The sequence below is a fragment of the Camponotus vicinus genome, unplaced genomic scaffold, assembly GCF_025532165.1.
Source record: "Camponotus vicinus isolate PSW18456_S1 unplaced genomic scaffold, iyCamVici1.0 SCAF_4, whole genome shotgun sequence".
In the NCBI taxonomy this organism is placed as follows: domain Eukaryota; kingdom Metazoa; phylum Arthropoda; class Insecta; order Hymenoptera; family Formicidae; genus Camponotus; species Camponotus vicinus.
In genome coordinates this window covers 22,904,725-22,925,548 of record NW_028141976.1, presented here as the reverse complement: position 1 = coordinate 22,925,548, position 20,824 = coordinate 22,904,725, and the positions used below count along the sequence as shown (strand labels likewise).

Sequence of the window (20,824 nt, the reverse complement as noted above, 5' to 3'; positions counted from 1 at the left end):
CGGGTAAATATTTATTAATATGGTTTTTATATAAATATTCATTTATAAATAAATCTTATAAATTTATACAAACTATTGAAAAAAAGTTAAATTTAGTCCCTAAACTTTCAATAGAAATAGAATAACGGGGATCGTTTCAATCAATGTAATAATTAAAAAATTTGGTTATTTTTACTCATATCCACGAATAAAATATTTATTTGATCGACTTAAATATTTTGAATAAAAGGATTACAGGATTTACTATTGCATTAAAAATTTATAACTTTGCTTTCAGATTTTTTACGAAAAATTAATTTTTAGCATTTAATTATTATTCTTAGAATTTAAATAATTATGCTTTAGTAGCGAGATTCTAAATATTATACATATATCGTTTAAAAAAATTTTATAAATTATTTGAAAATATTGTTGTAAAATATTATCATACATGTACATCGAAAGAGAGAAAAATCTCGTCAATTCCGCGTTGCACTCTCTGTACATCATAAATATTTATCAAGGATTTAACACTACAATCATTTTCATATATTTATTTTCTATCGCGTTAATAATAATAAATGTCCGCCTATATATTCGTGATATATCGTTATTCTCATCACTACGTTTATTCATTGACATTAAAAGGGAGAATTCAACGAGACATGGGCGAACCGACGATCATGAGATTTCAAGTGACTGTCAAACAAACTCCCGGAACGAGGAGCGGTGAGATAGATCGAAGACAGGACGATGGTGCTCTTGATGTTTGACGAGGAGAAATCCCCAATCCGTCATTATTATAAGCGGCACTTTATCAATAGAAAGAGGGTCATCTCGTGTCAGATCAATTCGCTTGCATTTGTCAAAGTGAGAAATTATGATGGGTTTTGCGTATATACATCATGTGAAAGGATCGCGTGAAAATTCAATTGGAAAGTATCTCGCGGCATAGAATATACGAGTAATATACGAAGAGAGGGATATGTTCAATATAGTTTGATATATGTAAAGATAACGAAAGAGAAAATCAATAAAACGAGAGAGAATTGGCGAATAAAGGAAACGTCATACTGGGAAATCTAGGCTCGGAATTATATCTACAATTCTGTGTATATCTAATTACGTAATCAAAGTTTTGAATCGTGAACTATGATTGCTAAATCTGTCAATTGCTTGCACGCACAAAAACGGAATACATTTCATTGAATTTTATAAATACTCATTTCACGAAGATGGAAAGTCTCTGTATTATGCTGTATTATTAAATTGTGCATACAATTGATCGCCAGATTTTGTCGCCAAACTCTGAGTGTCTGAAATTGATTTTAAGCAAATGTGAACACGCAATTCGACATGGCAAGAACGTTCAATGATAGCGTTCGCCGGATTCCTGGTCGAAAACGACGCAACCTGATTGAAACCTGAACGGCCGAATTGCATCTGGCGACACGGGTGTTGCATTCTGAAATTTCATATCCAACAATCGCGTTATAGCAACAATGCCTTGATTGGTATCATTCTATCTGCGCCGTCTGTCCCGCGCGTTTCTATTTGTAACAAAAAATCAATATATCCGCATGATGCTCTCTCTCTGCCTTCTCCCGCCCGCCAACCCGTCTACCCCATTCCCACTCTCCTTTGCTCCCGATCTTGATATGGGTGGTGGAGAGAGTTATTCTTCATCCGTATGTGTGTACCTCTAACTGGATGAACGCGTTGTCGGGACATAAATGCGTGAGCTCGTGTTTTAGCCATGGATTTAACCATATCGCGCGTGCATATCCACGCTTTTTTCGAGTGAAATAGCAGAACGGATATAAAATCTGGCACTGCACTGTGTGACGATGAAAAGAGAGGAAAAGAAAGGAAAAAAAAAACGATATCGTTTGAAAGGGTAATCGGTTATTATTTTCTGTACTATTGTGATGTACATGATCGATCGTGCGTGTTAAAGAGAAACACCGTTACCTACGTCTATGAGACGAAGAAGTTATTGTTTATGATGTTAACCACAACACACAATATTATTGCACTCATAACGGCAACTCATATTTTATTTGTATTTGCGAAAGAAATGTCGTAATAACGCGATTAATGTCGCTTGATTCGCAGTAAATATATATCGCGAGGCAAATCATATAATGAAGGTAATCATATTTCGAATACAGTACATAATGAGATTATCATACAATGAATTATACGAGCTGTTAATAACATTGACAGATTATAAGAAAAAAACTTTCTTTTACACATTTACAGTGTAAAAGTGTGTTACCGTGTTCTGTATATATTATTTAATCCACTTTGCAATAAATTAATGTTGTACATATGTTTTATTAATTTATCTCCTTGAAAAAACTTTGAGAGATTAACATTTCTTTGAAAATTAAAAATCATAATAACTATGAGGTATTCCGTACTGTATCTGTTATATTCTAATTTCTAATTTCGAACGAGGTCGTTGCTCGCGTTTTGCCATTATACCGAGATCTTGGCAGCAATTTCAATTCCGCAGCGAGATATGCAGGGAAAAAAATGCATATGCTACGTCGTTTCTATGCGTCAAGTATGCATACTTCGGGCGCAGCTCATGGACCATCTCGAAACGGCATTATTACGCTTTAGCATACAGCCCAACGAGGGTAAACACGCGTGTGCATACGCGAACTAACGAACGTACCGTCCGGAAAAAACGTCATTTTATTTTCCCGAACGGTAATCACAGATTCAGCCGGAGCTTGAAAGTGCGTATCGGAGGGTCTTCATAATGCAACTACCGTGAGCTATTGCGTTGGCCGCAATCCTCTCGTCTCATATATTTTAGGGATTCTTCAGGGATAATGTAATGCATGTATACGTTCACGTTATCTAGAGATGCATTTCCTGCATATACATATGCATTTCCTTATGCTAATATAAAATTTCGGATACCTTTTGCATCAATATCACATTTTACATTAAATCTGATTTCTACTATAATAAATTTCTCTTCTTTTACAATAATAAAAATTGATAACAATAAAAATGATTTAATTAAAATATTCGCATAAATTTTGTTTGCAGCCACTGTCTTCTTATTTGAGAGAGAAAGTTCGATCTTGAAGAAATAATAATGAGTAGATTCGGAAATGATAGAAAAAATTGATTATAACGACAGATGAAATTCTTTGCGATTCGCTCTCGTGCTTAAATCGCCCGCTATTCTCGCTCAATCGGACTCCATGTTAATTAGATGCGAGCAAAAACTACACAAACGACTGGCAATTATTGTTTACGCGCATCGGTCTTTTTCACACTCTCGCTAAACTTGGAGCGTTCTCTAACTTTACCTCGAATTTACTTCATGCAATTATCCATGGGTCTGTTCTTGAAATATCGCGTTTTCCATCGCGTTTTGCTTTTAATTTCGTGCCGGGTCTGCACCGCTTGGCCGCGGTTATCCTTGGAGAGCGATATTCATTTTATTAAACGTGCGTGCGCCCGGCATCGCGATGTGCGAGAAAAAAAAAGGAAAAAAAATAAAGAAAAAGAAAAACGGAAAAATGAGAGAAAAGAGGAGGAAAATTTAAATGGGAGCGAGTTCCTTCCGCGAGACTCTTCCAACCCCCTATTTTATTGTCCGATTAAATTCGCGTGTTCGTAATTCGCACGTTACTACGTAATCTAGGATGGTTCGCGGTCTTGTATAGACTGATTCGCGATCGAAGATATCGCGTCACTCGAGGAAACCGCTTTCTGAACCGTCCAGATAAAGCTGGAGCACCGCTGCAATTAGATCTCGAGTAAAACCGGCCAAGTTTTTGAGCGCCAAGTTTGAGTATCGTTAATTGGCAAATGCTGCGGTCTGCTGTGCTATCGTAAACGTCGTGTATACCTTCTAAATACCTTTCCCTCTTCTGGGTCACTCGCAAAACCCGCGGATCCGCGCGATACGATAAAGTTTCTGCTTCGAAACCAATTTAAGAGGCGAAACTTACACGGCAATATCGGCCGAAACTTATTCAAGCATGTCAAGGCCATTTTTTTCACACAGCGAATCCATTATATAAACCTGCTTAATGCACAAAGTGATTGTCCATGCCAAAAATATTATACGCGCTAATTACCTAAATAATTAAAGTAAACAGTGTAGCGCTAAATGACCCGCGCATTAAGGTCAATTTCAATTCTTACACCTATCCCTTTGCTTAATCTCTAGAACAAATGTTTGTTTTTAAAGATAGGGATCGAGTGTAGTTAAATGCTTACTTAATTTTAACTTCAAATATTATTCGGATGATTATGATTTCATATATCGAAATATTTCCATGGGATTGTCCTTGTCGAAAGCAAACTTTCACCATTTTAAAAACATATATGACATTATTTTACATGTGTTTTTTATATAATATTACATTTTACTATAAAAGTAACAATTGCTGTAAAGTAGCACATGAAAATTCCCGAAAATATCTATGGATTCGGCCACTGCACTCTGCGATATTTCCATGTACAAATAATATTTACAGACATCATTGCGCCTAGCTTTTTCCAGCGTGGCGATAAGCGAGCGCGATGGTAGAGTAGGAGGATGAAAAATCCCGTTTTAAAATCCGCCAGGAGCCGTACCTGTAAATTAAACTTTAATCAAAAATTCCCTCAAGAGCAAAGAGACGAGTTACGTTCTTGTGGTGAACCATGGATCCTTTGGGCATACCACGGAAAAAAGATCCTCATCAGAGGTATGCTTGTAGCATCTTTATCGTATTTAAATGTTGTGGCGATAAGGATGTCACAAACGTCGCGCGCGAATTATTTTTGCCACGATGTTCAAAATACGTTCTCAGAAGTATCGACATCTAATATATACAATATATATATATATATATATATATGGATTACGTCACTCCAAATTACCGCACGCGGTTGGTCCATTAATTCCATTTTCTCTAATAACTACATCGAACCCGCGGGCATGTCCCGCTCGCATCCGAAATCGAATCATGCCGCGCGTCGGCAGTCAATCCATCGCGTCAATTTCTAAGTGATTGCGTGTCGATACGCTCGATTAGTCAGCCGAAATTCGGTGACAGCTTCGCGATGGGATATGCCAAATCGATGACAAAAAATTTCAAGTTAATTCAATTATCTAGAGAATTTGCCTTTAATTATATACCTATCGAAATTTCGGTATCTCATCTACATAAATGTATTGTATCTTTTATAAATATTACATATATATATATATATATATATATATATATATATATATTAACTAAAAAGATTTTACATTTGTAAATTGTATATATAAAAATTTTACTCGAGAAATCAATTGTCTTTGAATTTTACAAATCTAGGGCAGTTCTTGTAATTACAATTGTAATTATAATCAACTATTTAATAGGGATATTAAAATCCAATACAAATTTAATTTACGTTTAATTGATTTAAATTAGCAAAACGATTAACAATATATATGTAATCTTTTTTAATTAATCACGTAGTTGAAGCTTACGTCATATTGGCTCAGAACAAGAAATCATCCATTTTGCATTTCGCATGATTTTCATCGGGCGGTACCGTTTAACGGGTTGAAGAAGTTTGCGCAAACGATTAAAATTACTTGAAATTGCCGAACGCGGAATAGCGGCTGGGAGAAGCCGGCGGAAACGGCACGGCAGCGTACTACGTTAATACAGATGTATGAATTACTGTCACGTACCGCGAAGGTTTTCTGTACGCGATGCGTAATTTGTACCGCTGCCTGCGCTCTGTCGTGAGATGAATAAATCATTCGCCACTTATCACGCAGAAACTTTCGAACATCCACACACGTATACAACATACACATATATATATACACACACACACTGCGTCGCTGATCCTGCACGTTGGTCGCTGCAGAGTCATATGTAATACGCGCAGTTTAACTGCAGTTTACCTATTCCCCGAGAGCCCTTTTTCTGCTCGACTTTCGAACGTAGATATATATATGTATGCGTATATATGTATATGTGTGTAGGTAAGTATACACGACGAAAAGGACGACGTAACATCCAAACGACGATTTATCCTAGGACCCGTCTCGAACGACGCTAGATATTATTCATCTGAGAATCTCTCCCCGACCCAACGGAGACTCGACGGGTTGCTTTTCTACACGAGAGATGAGAGGAAAGGACGAAGACGGATTTCCGACGAGTCGCTTGAGGGATTAAAATCTTCTTTTGAAGAACGTCGCTAGCGGACACCTTTTAAACCGCAACGAGCGCAAGTCTATTTTACGTGTCTTGTGAAAATATTAAAATAATAATAGTAATATAAAGTTGATGATAAAAGCTAACTAATTGAAGTTTGATCTGATTATAGATATTTTGGTCTTGCCCCAAGAGAAATTAAAATTGATCTAAAAAGATTTTCTGAAGAATACTTGACTCGCACGATAAACTTTTACGCTTCATTATTTTGGATTTTTATCAAAAGTTTTTTCTGTGATTTAATAATAATGAAGGGAAAAATGTAAAAAAATAAAAGTTTTTATTATATATGCAAATTTAACATGCATCAAAAATATCCATTATATATAAGAGAAAATAATAAAGATACATTATTGTTATATCGTTGAAACAGCTTATATCGTAGTGAATAATGATAACAACGAGACGTAAAACACAATTAAAGCCAAAGATATCCTATTTCATCCTATCTCATAAAATTGCAATAGTGCACACTAAATAGTATACATTACGTTTATTAATTAAAGACTGGATACAAAATGGTAGCATTTGGCGAGCTAATAAATTCTAAATGCATTAAGCTTCTGGAGCTGAATTGTGTCCGCAATCTGAATTAAAGCGCTAATCTCAGGTTAATCCATTGTTATCTTCTCTAAATAATCGATTGTACTTATATATACAGAGATAAAAAAAGGGAAAATACGAATAATATATAACTCATAACGTTAATTACATGACCTTGACGTTTTATTTTCTTTGACGGCCAATTAAGCTCGTATTTATTAACACAACTCTATGAGGCGACACGCGATTCTCGAATTTCCAGTCCGCGATAAGGGAAAGAAAGTGTCTACGGCACGTGGTGCAGACGCCGTGACAAGTGTAAATCACGGGGGGAACCGCGCGCGCGAGAGTTCGACTTGTCAGTAGTTCGCCAGTAGCGAGCTGCGAAATCGACGATGCGGGGCAACGATGCTGTGCGGGATGAAAGAGGGAGAGAAGAGAGGAAGGAAGGAAGGAAGGAAGGAAAGAAGCAAGAACAAAAAAAAGAGAATGCGCGTGGGGCACACGTGTGGCCCATTCGTCCTGAATCCTCTCGCCGCCACCCGGTGTGGGTTTCGCAAAGAGGGTGCCGGACGAAGCAGAAGAAGAAGAAAAAAAGGCGGAGGGTAGTCACGCTCCAGAGGCATTTTTCAGAAGCTGCTTGTCGGCCACCATATCCCGCCCGCCATCCCAAAACTCCCCGCTTTCTCCTCCTCTTCTTCCTCCTTCTCGCGTCCCCGAAAAAGTCGATAGTTGCGTAGACAGAGTACTCGGAGGTGGCGAAGGCGAGTGCCAAAACGGGTGGCCGGAAAGGGCGGAAGGGACTGTGGCTCTCTCGCGGGCCACGTTGTCAGAAGTTACCATCGATTTTTCAAATTCCCCGTGGGTACATAGGCGACTGACACAATCGGATTTTTTTCGTTCGCCAAGCGTCACCCGGGATATTTGTCTCTCAAGAGCGTGAGTCTGACCATACTTCGGACACTTACTACTTATGCGGATGAGAAAACCGCTTAACTCGTCAGGTCACCGTCTTTTTTTTCTTATATTCATAAAGTTTTTTTTCTATACTGTACGCGAGATTTGATATTGAAAATCAAACTGTAAAAGTTTCAAAGGCAGAAACATTTAAAAGCTTGATGGAAATAAACTCTTTTTTTATTTCCTCTTTAAATACATGCGTTTAACAATGGATTGATATATTTCATTTCATGCTTTTGTTTATATTTGATTTAAACAGACTCTGTCTGGGTGTGAACACATTTATAGATGCGAAATCATTGATGGCCGCGTGTCCAAAATTTCCGAAGTTTGGGCATTACAGAGATATGTGTCAGAGCTATTGGGTTATTTCGCGGTAAAGCATGGCGACGCGAGACACTCGCCAAACGAGGCTATCGGCGTAGTAACGTAACACTTGCATAAACAACCTGCCTGCTGCGGTGCGATCGATTTCTCAAAGGCTTATCGACACGTAGAATAAATGGGGTTTTCGTGTAATTCCCTCTACGACCAAAGTCATTCCCAAATTGTATTACCACCTTCCGAATTGCCGAGCATTGACATAACACGTTTGTCTACGAGAAAGTCTCTTATATATAATACGTAAAATATATAATTAATCGGGTAAATATATAATTACTTTAATATAAATCTTTCAAAGAAGCTGCATTAGAACTGTTCTGCTGTGGCACAGAATAAATAAGGAGAATTAAAACTGGAAGTTAAATGTATTCTTAAATCTATTTTTCATAAATTTAATTTTAATAATTTCATTAATAAAATCAAACAATGAATATTTAATTTCATTCCAAATATTAATAGTTTATTCCATTTACTAATCTAATCTCTCAAACTTTATGATGCGCATATTATTCTCCTAAATCTGTTTGCGCATAATTTGCACGATTGTTTCTGCCTTGAGACGCCTTCTACATGTACTATAATCGGCTTTGCCGATCAACAAGCTCATTGGGCAGTACCCGTTACTGAATACGTATCAATCGATCTATGCCAGTCTGCACAAAATGCCGATCAGCATATATATGGCTTTGTTGACTATAGTTGATGGACAACAAAAGAAGCCGAGTCGAATCGTGCTTCGGAAACACAAAAACATCGATCAATCTTTTAAATTAAACCAATCGTTATTTATTTCAATTTTTATATAGTAGACAAATTTTTTCCAACTTATTTTTAAATTGGTGATTTGAACTAGATTTAATCATTATTTTACCGACGAGTTAAAATAATTAAAATCTACTTATTAATTAGCTTTGATAATATATATATGTTCTATATTAGGCATTATAGATACGCGATTTTAGAATATGTTATACGAAAAGTATATTGCAAATTATATTTTTAGACAACTATATTACGCTTGTAGTGGTGTGTACGCTTGTATAAGGTTTCTTCTACTTTAAAAATTCTCCACACGGTTCAGTGACCACGTAGTACAGGAGATATAAAAGCTAGTCTATACCCGATTTCCCAACATCAACACTAGGTTGCCATTTCACGAGGTTTAAAAATCCGGAGATCGTAGCACGAAGATGGTAGAAATAGAAGTAGGTGGATTGCGTTTTCCCCTGAATTTTAAAGTCAAATATAAAAAAGATTGTCTCCCGATTTTTTTTTACAAATATTAATAATGTAATATATCTGTAAATATTAATAATGTAATATATATAATGTAACAGACACACGATATTATGTTACGAAATGTTACGATAAATATTTACCGCGTGTTGCAGTTATAAGATGCGTAAATATTTCTTCGTGATATTAACACAAGATCTACATGGCTTATCTCGCGTGGAAGAATTAGCTATATATAAGACTGATTCTCTAAACTTCGTGAAATTATCCATTCATCAACATTACATCAAGCAAACGTGGAATATTCCCTCGCGTTAATTCCTACAAACATCAAACATAATTCCATACATCATAATTTTGAAGCACCAAACTATCTTACTTCTTCCCAAAATATCAATTCCAATTTTCGATACTATCAAATGAAATTATTTTACTTTTGCAAGAATAAGAACCTTGCCCTGCATTAAATAAATAAATTAAATTAAGAATCTAAAAAAAGGATTAGAAAAAAAGAAAGAATTTCGGTGTCGAAATTAAAGTTTGCAAATTAGTTGCTCAGATTCCAATTGTATTTCTGCCTTTTTACTACCGTTCGATTATATAAACACCGTATCGAGACGAAAATCCGAGTTTAATGATACGATAACGATCCATCCGTTTATATAACGGCGTCCTTTCTCGAATCAATCGGAATGTAACACTTTCCGAACCATAAGCGGCCGCCGTTGCGGTTCGATAGCCGCGGGATCGATGGCCGAATAAATAGGCCGAGCGCGCGCGGCGCGGATCGACCCGTCTCATCCCCATATCGATATCGAATGGCGCGTGTAGCGCATTCGTTAGATTACCCCCGGAGCTGAAAGTTTGGCCGGTCTGACGTAACGAGGCGTGTGAGAGCGCGCTGTGCCGTGCCGTGCCGTGTCGTGTCGTGTCGTGTCGTATCGTGTCGTGTCGTGTCGTCGTGTCGTGTCGTGTCGTGCCGCGTGTAGCGAAGCGGAACGTAAGCGGAACGAGAGCCGAAAGCCAGGGCGCATGTCGATGCCTCCGAGCGGCAGCAGCCAATGGACTGGCTAAAATATTAAACGAGAGCAAAGACCCTGCTGTTCTCGTACCGCCACGTAGCCGCGGCGGTTCAATTCCTGAGCCAGTCTACTTCCGTAGCCGTGGCGGGGATCGGAGAAGGCGGTGGAAACAGACGCTCGTGGCCAGACCCGCTGCGCCGAGACAGTCCGGACTGGCACTACTGGCGACATCCGCAAACACGAGCGGGAAGAAAAGACGCGGAACCGTGCGCGATCGGTCGGCACGCGGGGTGAGTTCGATCGAGAATAAGAAATCAGGGGTGTAAAGACGAAACGTAGATCGCGCAAGATTTGAAGATTCCAATCGAGAAGAATATTTTATCTCATCCTTTCTTTGCATTCTCGAGAGATTTTCTACATGATATACAGGGTGTTTCTTAATAAGTGCGAAAAATTTTAGGAGATGATCCTTTGTCGAAAATTAAGGGGGGTTTTTCATATAAACATTAAAAAGTTCTAATAAAAAATTGGATAGGGATTGCTAGTTTCATCCCCCCTTATAATGGGAGGCTGAAAAAATATTAATAAATAACCTTTTTACTAGTAGAAAATATTCACTTAATTTCATTTCTTTAACTTGTTTCAAATTTGAGAAAAAAATAAAAACCTAATTTTTACCCCCATTTTTGGAGGAATGTAACTCCACAGGGAGAGATGCAGGAGTATATGTTTATATGAAAAACCCCTTAATTTTCGACAAAGAATCATCTCCTAAAATTTTTCGCACTTATTAAGAAACACCCTGTATAATGTATGTATGTATTTTCGCGAAATTCTTTCCAAGAGTTTGACATTTTCTTAAATTAAAAACCTCAAAGTGTGAAAGGGAAGATTCAATACAAGCATCTTAGCAGGTAGAATAGTTTCGCTCCTATTTGTTTATCCCTTTCTGTTTATTTTCGTGCAGTATGGATTTATCAGAGTTGAAGTTATTTAGACTATCACGTCAATGATATGCGCAAGCACAATGCACTGCAACGATCACGCGTAATATAAGCGAGCGATCGTCTTGAGATAATAGAACGTTGAAGTTTGGTAGATTCTAATCATGCTAGATTGTGTTTTCTTATTTACGAATGGGATAATAGCGTTAAACTTCAACTGTTGTATCTTAAGACAATGGTGTGGCGTTCACAATAGCCTTCATTGTTGCATAACGTATATCGCCATATATCCGAACAATTCTTCGATCTCGAGAACTTCGGTTACGTCCGACGAATTGATTTAAGCACGAAAATGATACTTTGAACGTTTCTATGTAAATACGAGATTTTATTACTATTATAATTGAATTAGGATCGTCGGAAAAATTTAATTTTTAAATTGAATAATTAGCAATGTTGTGTGTGTCAATTCGGTATTTCTGCATATATGGTTAAAATTAATCGAGAACAATTAAAACATGTTACAAGTGACACAAATCACTGAGATATTATTGTCTCGATTTCTACCCATTATTATATTTTACAAATATATCCATATATATATTTAAATAAATATATAATTATACGAACTGTATTTTATATAAAACACGATATTCATAAAACATAACATAAAATACAACATTCCGAACGATTTTAATTTTTCTCGTATAAATATACTAATTGAATAACATGATCTAAAGTATTTGAATATTGAAACGTGAAAAAGGCAGAATAGCAATGCAAGCGACGTTATAGCACTCACTTTTTAAAAAATTCACGAATATTCGTATGGTCAACCGCAAAAAGGCTGTCGCATTCTTTTTCAATATATTTCAGTACGCACAAAAGTTCTGGCGCACTGCTGACTATTTCAATAGCGAAAGTTTTGTCACAGAATCGGCGCGCTTTTATACAGTAAGCAGTTTATTTAATAGGTCACAATTTATACTGTTTTACATGTGATCATACGAAAATTACATTTGTTTGTACAAGGATATTCAGGGCAATATCACGATGTGACAAAACCACTGCTTGCAACTATTTTTTTCGCTACCATCGCATAAAAATATTTTTAACTTTATATTTTATCGAACGCAATTATAATTCATTAAAACTTGTATTAATTTACGTTTATGATAGCGTATACTATGTCATTATAATTTGTGTTCCGTATTTATAAATACATATAGAATGAATATATTAAATAAATTCAATTTAATTTCGAAACGTTTATCAAATCACAATTATTAATGTTTACAATTAACTGCTCACAATTAATGAGCACGTTATAGGGATATGTAAATGTATTACTTCATTATGTACGTCATGAGATTTACTTTCTGTTTAAAACGTGATATCAGGCAACGATTATTTCATTTACATCAATTAACATCGCTATTGACAACGTTGCCAGTTATGAAATTGAAAATGGAATAGAATCGAAATTATATATATAATATTGTATATTTTGCGTTTCAATATATATTCTTATTTCGATGCCTCTGTATTGATTAGACGGTGATATACCTTTGGTGATCTACTACGACGCCATTCCGATTGTTCCTGAAAAAGAAGATTGAAAAAGAGATTATTGTCAGCATAAAAATTATACGTATTATTAGCACGTAATATATATATATATATATATATATATATATATATATATATATGATTATTAAAATCTCTCAGAGGCGCAGATTACTGTTAATAAGCTTTTATATTCATTACAATGTTCAATTAATACAAAATATATTATAACTTTATTAACAAATGAAATGATTCGTGCAACATAATATCGCGCATACGATTTGTAATTTGTTTCATATAAATTAAAAGAAACAAGGAAGGAAATTTTTAAATTATTATAATTTAGAAAGTTTTATTGCAATCGAATACAATTTTTTGATTAAAATAATCTAATTTTTTTATATTCTTCGTTTCTTTCGAGGAAAAACCATTTATAGTAAGCCCTATAATTTCCATGTGTTACCGTTCTTCTTATCCTGTTAATTCGACACGATGTCCCGATATAAACTATTAATTCCATTGTCAGTAGGAAATAACGTACTTAAAGGGAGAAATATTTTGAAATATACACGCACACATTCAACGTGCGTGCGAAAGGGTTAACGGGGTAAATAAAAATATCTCGTCAAGCAATATAAACTCGCGGATAGTGCATAAAGGTCTGGGAGATAGGGTCGAGCATAAATCTAATTTTATGTCTGCCAATCGAACGGTCAAGCTATACCGAGACTGATCTAATGTCCGACCGAAAGACATGATGCGTTTATATGACCTTTGATAATTCAGAGTTTATAGGTCGTCTCGTGCCTATCACGCGGAAAAACACTACTTCCTGTCGTAACGATATCCGACGCGTATACGCGGAAAATTGCGGTAAATGCATTTGATTAAAATCTCTCATTTTTCGACGACGGCGAAACTTTAATTAAAAGCGAGCTCGCGATCAGCACCGATCCGTGATGACTATGTGGGTTTCCGCAATCTCCATCGTATTCACATTGCCGCAGAGAGTCTGCGAATTATTAAATTATTTGAGGTCGATGATCTTTGCGCGCGTAAATTCTGAATAGGGACGAATAGGTCATGGCCCGATGATTTTTATCTATGATTCTGAATTAAAGCGCGACAAAAGGATACGAGCGTAGATAAGTTTCAAACGGTGTTTTTTTTCTCTCTCTCTCTCTCTCTCTTTTTTCGTTTATAAGTAACGACCTGATCGCGCAATGAGACCCATTTATCGAGACAAATAATTTACCTCCGGTTTCAATAGCTTCTCGATGCACGACATTTTGCTGTTCATTATTTCCAGCTCCAGTTGTTCCTTGCATAACTGCCATGAAATCCGGAAATCGGTAAAACATTTAACCAATGACAGAGTAACGAGGAGGCAATTATATAGATTATCATTTAATGCTTACCATTTTCTTCGTTTTCTCTTGGAACACGCTCATCCGTTGCAGCTGAAAAAAATCAAAATTATTACTACGCGATGTAAAATTACTAATCGTATATTTTTAAAATTTTTGATACTCGACTATCAACATACTTACATGTTTATGAATGCATTTATATGGAGGTATGATACTAATGACGCTCTTCATCCGTGGTAACTTCTATAAATTATTGGTAGTCAGCATCTGGATGCTTTTAAAGTATGGTTCAATATCGTTCTAGCCTCGATCAAACTTCAATCTGGCTGTGATTGCCGAGACTGCCACAACTTACCTTCTCCGCTTTCTTGAACAATTCACGAAAAAGTGCGCCGTTCGACATTACCGTGTTTAAACTCTAACGTGAGAATAAAGATTCAATTATTTGAGGCAAAAAACCTATGCATTATTAAAATAAATTAAATTTCTATCATTTTAAATTAACTTTCGAATTTCTTATATTTTTTTGTAATTTTACTATTTTAAAAATCAAATTTTATCACAAATAGTTAAAATCTGCAACTATCATATTGCATGTTTTTAATTCATTTTATCATGAAATAAATCCTTCCCAATTACAAAGAAAAAATAACAGAGAGAAATCAATAAAAAATTTTTATTTGCGAATAATTTGTTTGTAGTACGAAATTATAATTTCTGTGAACATCATTATTTCGATAAGGATTATAACAAATGTCCCATTGCGTGGAAAATAATTGAAATTTCTTTTCCAATTGAAAGTGTACTTTTTCGCATGTATAAGAATTATATTGTTACAATATATAGTACATGAACATGTCAGCATTCAAGTGATTATTTCATAAAGTTGTTTATATTTTTTTAAAACCGGCAAGATAGTTTGTTGGTAAGGTTTTTAAAAGATAGATGACCCATTTTCTTTCATACAATAACGCGATGAATATTATAAAACCCTTACCTCGATACGACAAGACATATATCAATAATTCTGCGAATTTATTGTTTCTTGATTAATTAAACATCGAATTAATATTATTACGTTGATTTTAAAGCAAACAATTAATTATAGAACCGTATATTCGCATTGTCAATAGCATTTTAATTATTGTATTGAATCTCCAATATTATCATGTGCAAATTAATTGTCAGACTAATAAGCTCACTTGAATTTTCTCTAATAAATGGGTAATTGCATCTAACTTTCAATGCTTGCGCTATATAAATAAAATTATCAGATTTTTAGATTTATATGGTTAATATAATCTCATTATTTGTAGGTGTCCTCTATTTATATGATTTTTCAAAAGAGTAAAAAAGTTTATTCTAAACAAAATTACTTTAGAATTACTTTAATAAAAAAAAAGTAGAATTGTTCTATTTTAGTATTAAAATCACTTTATACTGAACTCACTGCAATTGAACAAATGGCTATAATAGCTGCAAAGATAAACGTAATAAAAGTCACCGCTCCGCAATAAGCATTCAAATTGAAAAACCGTCTAAGATTGTAATCAATGACGAGAAATCGGTATATCTGAAATACAAAGCACAGGTTTCATGAAAAATCGAAGTCTTCGACGAAGAACTCGAGATAACCCTAATCGATCTGCATTCCTGACCAGCGAGTTCAACCCATATCCGGACGCTCGATAGTATTTGTGCAGCCTGATGTCCTCCATGATGGGAAGGGCGATAACTACCGGATAATTTGTTGAGATCACACGATACTACGTCGATGCTCGGGGGAATGGTAGCGAATCTACCGTTCAAACGAATATTTGACAGCAGATGGTGGTTTTCCTATTGGCAATTGGCATGCGCCGCAATCGATCGATGAACAAATGACGGTAAATAGGTAAATTGCTTTGAAGCTGATCAGACAACCAGACAATTTATGCTCTTTTGTAAGGATGATGTAATTTTCACCAATAATCGCAGTTCTTGTTCAAGTATTATATCAGCCCGAGAAAAAATGAATTTATGTAATTATATAAATATTATATTATATAAGTTTATATGATCATATATATCTGAAATTTGTCGTGATATGATCTTATTTTTATATAATTATATTCGGCTTGACCTGATTATATATGAGAACTGATCTGGTTAAATATGATTATATTAAATATGATTATATAAAAATAAGATTAAATTGTACTAAATTCAACTTTTTCATGTAAAACAATAATAAGCAATCAATTTGACTGCTTTTTGTATATGGTTATATTTTAAATTTTATATCTAATATAGATAATAATATAAATAAATAACAATATTTCTTTTTAAAGCATCAAAATCTGTTCACTTTTTGTTGCCAGCAGGTCGACTAGCTTTGTCAATTTATAAAAAAAAACATACTAAAAGAGAAAAAATTTTCAACTTTTATATTTTCATAGTCTATTTATGAAATCGAACGTCAGTTTAAGAACTTGACACATTTAGGTATAATTAATTCCCATGCTCGTTCGCCTCTGCTGTAATATCGTTCCATTTTCTTGCATTTCTCCTCTTCAGTATTTACACTACCTCTCGCGTTTTGAAGTTCGGGCATAGTTCATGTCAGTCGTGTTCGTTACGTGTCATTAGGATCCTCGTGAAAGGTTTGTTTAGTTTTGCGTGCGCCGCCAATATTCTTCCCGCCGCGCCTTCCACCGCGCCGAAGTTTCCCGACGTAATTTATAACCCGCAGCTTTATATATACCCGCCTGTGTATTCGTAACACGGAATGTGTTATTGAGTTATAAGAGAAAGCGCGATGTTGGAGAGAAGTATTACCCCTAATTGAACTTTCTATCACTCTTTAATTACAACACAGTTAGAGAGAGAGAGAGAGAAAGAGAGATTTATGCAAAAATATTTAAGAGTCCGTGAAATAAGTAATGCAATATAAGTAACAAATCATGATACAAACATATCATGATTGTATTTGACATATTAATACATCAATAAAATATATTAACAAGGCATATATGAATAATAATGATATATAATAATAAATTATTTAATTAATATTAAATTGTATTAAATATATTTTAATACAGATTAATAGGTAAATAGTTAAATTATCTCACGATAATATTAGTTATTATTTTGATTAACATGTTAAGCAAATCAAATAAAGATTAAAGTTTTAATTTGGAATAAAATTTATAATAAATACCTCGATTATGTATAGAATGAATTATATAAATCATAGGTAAACAGAAATATTGAGAATATTTCTAAATAATATTTGGAATATATAGAATGCAAGTGACAAAGAGAATTATTATCGTGAATTTAACAATGTGAAATAACGTATTAGTTGAGATCGTTTTCCTTCATAATGTTATTTATCGCCTATGCAATAAATTTCCATAAGTTATTATTTATATCTGTAAATCATTACTTATGTTATTTTTGCAAACAAGAAAAATTTTGGTTTTTTTATAAAAAATTCAAGTATTTTTCTATACAAGAAAAAAAGTAAATTTATCAAAAATACATCAATTATAGAAATCAATGTTATTTTATTTTACTTTATCAATTAACTGTATACATTTTGTTTAAACGTTAAATAATTTTGTTGAATAAATAAAGAAATTTTTTCGTGTTATCATACAGAACAGCTATTTTCAAATCGAGAGAATTATATCAAAAGAAAATAATTGATTCGGATCGATCGAAATTTTGCATATTTTTGCGTTCTCGTTCTACAAAATTCTCGTGACTGCCGAAAATGTCGAGAAAGAAGAAGGGAAACGGGAAGTACGTAAAAAATATATAATTAAAATCCATCGTTGTGAGTGAGATGCATCTCGGGCACGAGCAAGGAAATCAGAGAGGAAAGAGGCGAGAAAATTACCGAGATAGACGAAGGCGATAGAAAAGAGCGGTTGACGGGGTCAGAAAAAAGATAAGTATGCAAGAAACAAAAAAATAATTACATTTACGTGGGAAAAGAGAGAGGTGGAAAAAATATGCGGTCATGCATTTGTCAAAAAAAGGCAAGCGCGCTACAGAACAATCACGAACTGAGAGAGCTGTAAGATGTAAAATTCATACAAACGGAAGGTAGAACAGAATAAAGCATGTTCTCCAGTTAAGGTATTCATTATTCAATATTATCATTCGAGATATTAAATCATTATTGAATAATAATAAAACATAATATTCTATAAATAAAATTTTTAAAAAATTAAAAAGTTGTTTATTTATAAAAACAAGGCAAGTTCTTTTATGAAACGCGATACGTGGATACGCGGATTTAAAATATCTTGTATATTGAAAATACCATGTGCTTACAAACCGTATGTTTTATTAATAGCGTCCACAAAAAGCATCATTCTAAAACGGGCAGATAACAGGGCACTAACACACCTTATAAAATTTATAATCTCCACGAGACTTGATAACAGTCAATAAATCAATGACCAATTTGTCATGTTACTGGAAATAATCATCCGCATCTGTATTTAATCTGTATTTAATATTGACGATATGTCAAGAAATTCAAGAATTAGAAAATAAAAATATTTAAATTGAAGAATTAGGAAAGATAAATCCTCAAAAAGCATTTTACTTTCTCTTTCTCTCTCTCATAACATCGGCAATACCTTTCCCGATGTATAATTTCTTGAAATCTTCTTCTTAATTTCTCCATTTTACAGCTAAAAAAGAAATTGGTTCTGTAAAATTTAAATTTGTGTCTTACCTATTTTAATCGAATTAAATAAAATAAGATTTTTATATAGAGATATTTGATTGTTCTCGGACGCGAAAATGCTTTCTTACTGAAGAAATATGTGATAAGGAGTCCGTTCGACGCGCTGAAGACATGCGCGCTCACTTGAGGCTCAACCTTGATGTACGTGATCCAGTCTGACCTGGTGAATTCCGACTTTTGCGAGGATATACGCGCCTGATCCTTGAGGCCTATAGCATCTTTGCCATATTACTCGATCCCGTGATCGAGGAGTGATTTCAAGGTCGACAATGTTCGTCCTGGATTCCCGTCTTGGATTGGAATGAACCAGAAAAAGTGAGTAATCTTGATTCCAGGGGAAACGCGGGTTCGACGCAGATTCATTGCGTAAAGTCGATCAAGAGTTATCCGTTCAATCCCGCCACGAGCGGGATTTGCTGCTGCGAGCTGAAGCGGAAAGTGGAAGACAGCGATGGATTTATAAAGGGATACTTAGAGTTCTGATTGTCCCTCAAGTTATACGTGAATTTGTAATTATTTGTTTTTTGAAACTTTATAATTATTAATAAAAAAGGCAGTTGATAAAAATTTTAATATAAAAAATTCATTTTATAGAATTTATAAATATAGTTTTTGCTTTGCTCTGTTCGTTGAATGGATATAAAGATGGACAAATTGAGAGCCTTTAAACGTCATTTCACTTACTAGGCGTCTCTAAAGCGCTAAATCCGTCATTCGTTGAAGACACGCGGCTTATCCCAAGAAAATGATTTCTGCAATTAGTTTTGTATCGCTTAGCGTGGCTTGGCGAAAGGGGATTAAAGCTGCCGTAAGAGTGTGGCTAGAAGATAGCTTTTATAACACGATTATCTCGTGCCTCTAGGTACAGGAAGCTTTAACATTGTTAAAGGAAGAGCTCAAAGGGACCTATTACACGCTCGGAACATTAGACAAACAGATTCGGCAACAATTACTGGACGATTACTTCCTATTTAACTAAAGCAAGGACAAGTAGTTTCTAAAAGCAACGAACCAAATTTCGACCATCGAATAAGCTTTCTAATACCATAATGTATGACGGAAATTAATAGTAGTTTGTTCTCTTCCTGGTTTGTGTTCGAAATTAATGTCGACGTGTGCGCAATTCAACTCTGGATTAAAACGCGTAAACAAAAATGATCTTACGCCTTGTATCTTTACGGTCGGAATCGAATGGCGCCTCGAGTGTACTCAATTTATGTTAAATGCAAAGCTAAGAGCCAACTTCGACGACCAACATTATACGGGGTCAAACTTTGATCCGACTTGCTTTCGTTAAAACATTCAATTACAATGTCTTAAGTTCCTTCAGCCGGCTCGAAAACATTAATCCCGGTAAGCTGAATGCTCCAAATCGTACGAAGGCTTATGTTAAAACGAAGATTAAATCAAAACTTTAGCAAGATTAATCCAAGTTGTATATGAAAATAAGCAAGAAAAAAAAACAACGGTTATTATATGACAGAAAACATTTCTATTTCTTCCGCAAACTACGACATGCATTTTTAAGCAGCTTTCTAATTAGAATTTTTCGCGTTCATATTATACATTTAAGTTATATATCCTTCAAGATACGTCTGCGTAAAGAAACTTCTACGATGTAATGTCTTATACATACGTTAAATAGAGTACAACAAGGGCGGTGAGTAGCTGATTAAATGAATTTGCATTAATGATTTTCGTCACGATGGGCTCTCGAAGATCCCTTCGCCCCTAGGATTAGGGAGTTAAAAGGGTTAGAGAGTATTACGGGGCTTAGTATTACGCTTAGACGGGTGTGGCGTGTGGTGCTTGTAGAGAATTTTCGGGGAAAGAT

At 34.8% G+C, this 20,824-nt stretch overlaps 1 protein-coding gene and 1 long non-coding RNA gene across 2 annotated transcripts; one reads left to right on the top strand and one right to left on the bottom strand.

The window, feature by feature from the left end:
- Positions 1-12,252: 12,252 nt before the first annotated feature.
- On the bottom strand, positions 12,253-16,107 carry LOC145971095 (uncharacterized). The gene is made up of 7 exons (XM_083098404.1): positions 15,902-16,107; positions 15,694-15,816; positions 14,599-14,661; positions 14,424-14,486; positions 14,292-14,333; positions 14,129-14,203; positions 12,253-12,909 (listed from the first exon to the last, which is right to left on the bottom strand). The coding sequence occupies exons 1-7, from the start codon at positions 15,959-15,961 to the stop codon at positions 12,835-12,837; spliced, it is 501 nt and encodes a 166-aa protein (XP_082954530.1). The 5' UTR covers positions 15,962-16,107; the 3' UTR covers positions 12,253-12,834.
- On the top strand, positions 15,852-19,052 carry LOC145971097 (uncharacterized). Its single transcript, XR_014438757.1, has 3 exons — positions 15,852-16,264; positions 17,889-18,371; positions 18,592-19,052. It is a non-coding gene; the product is annotated as an uncharacterized LOC145971097 (long non-coding RNA).
- The last annotated feature ends 1,772 nt before the right edge of the window (positions 19,053-20,824 follow it).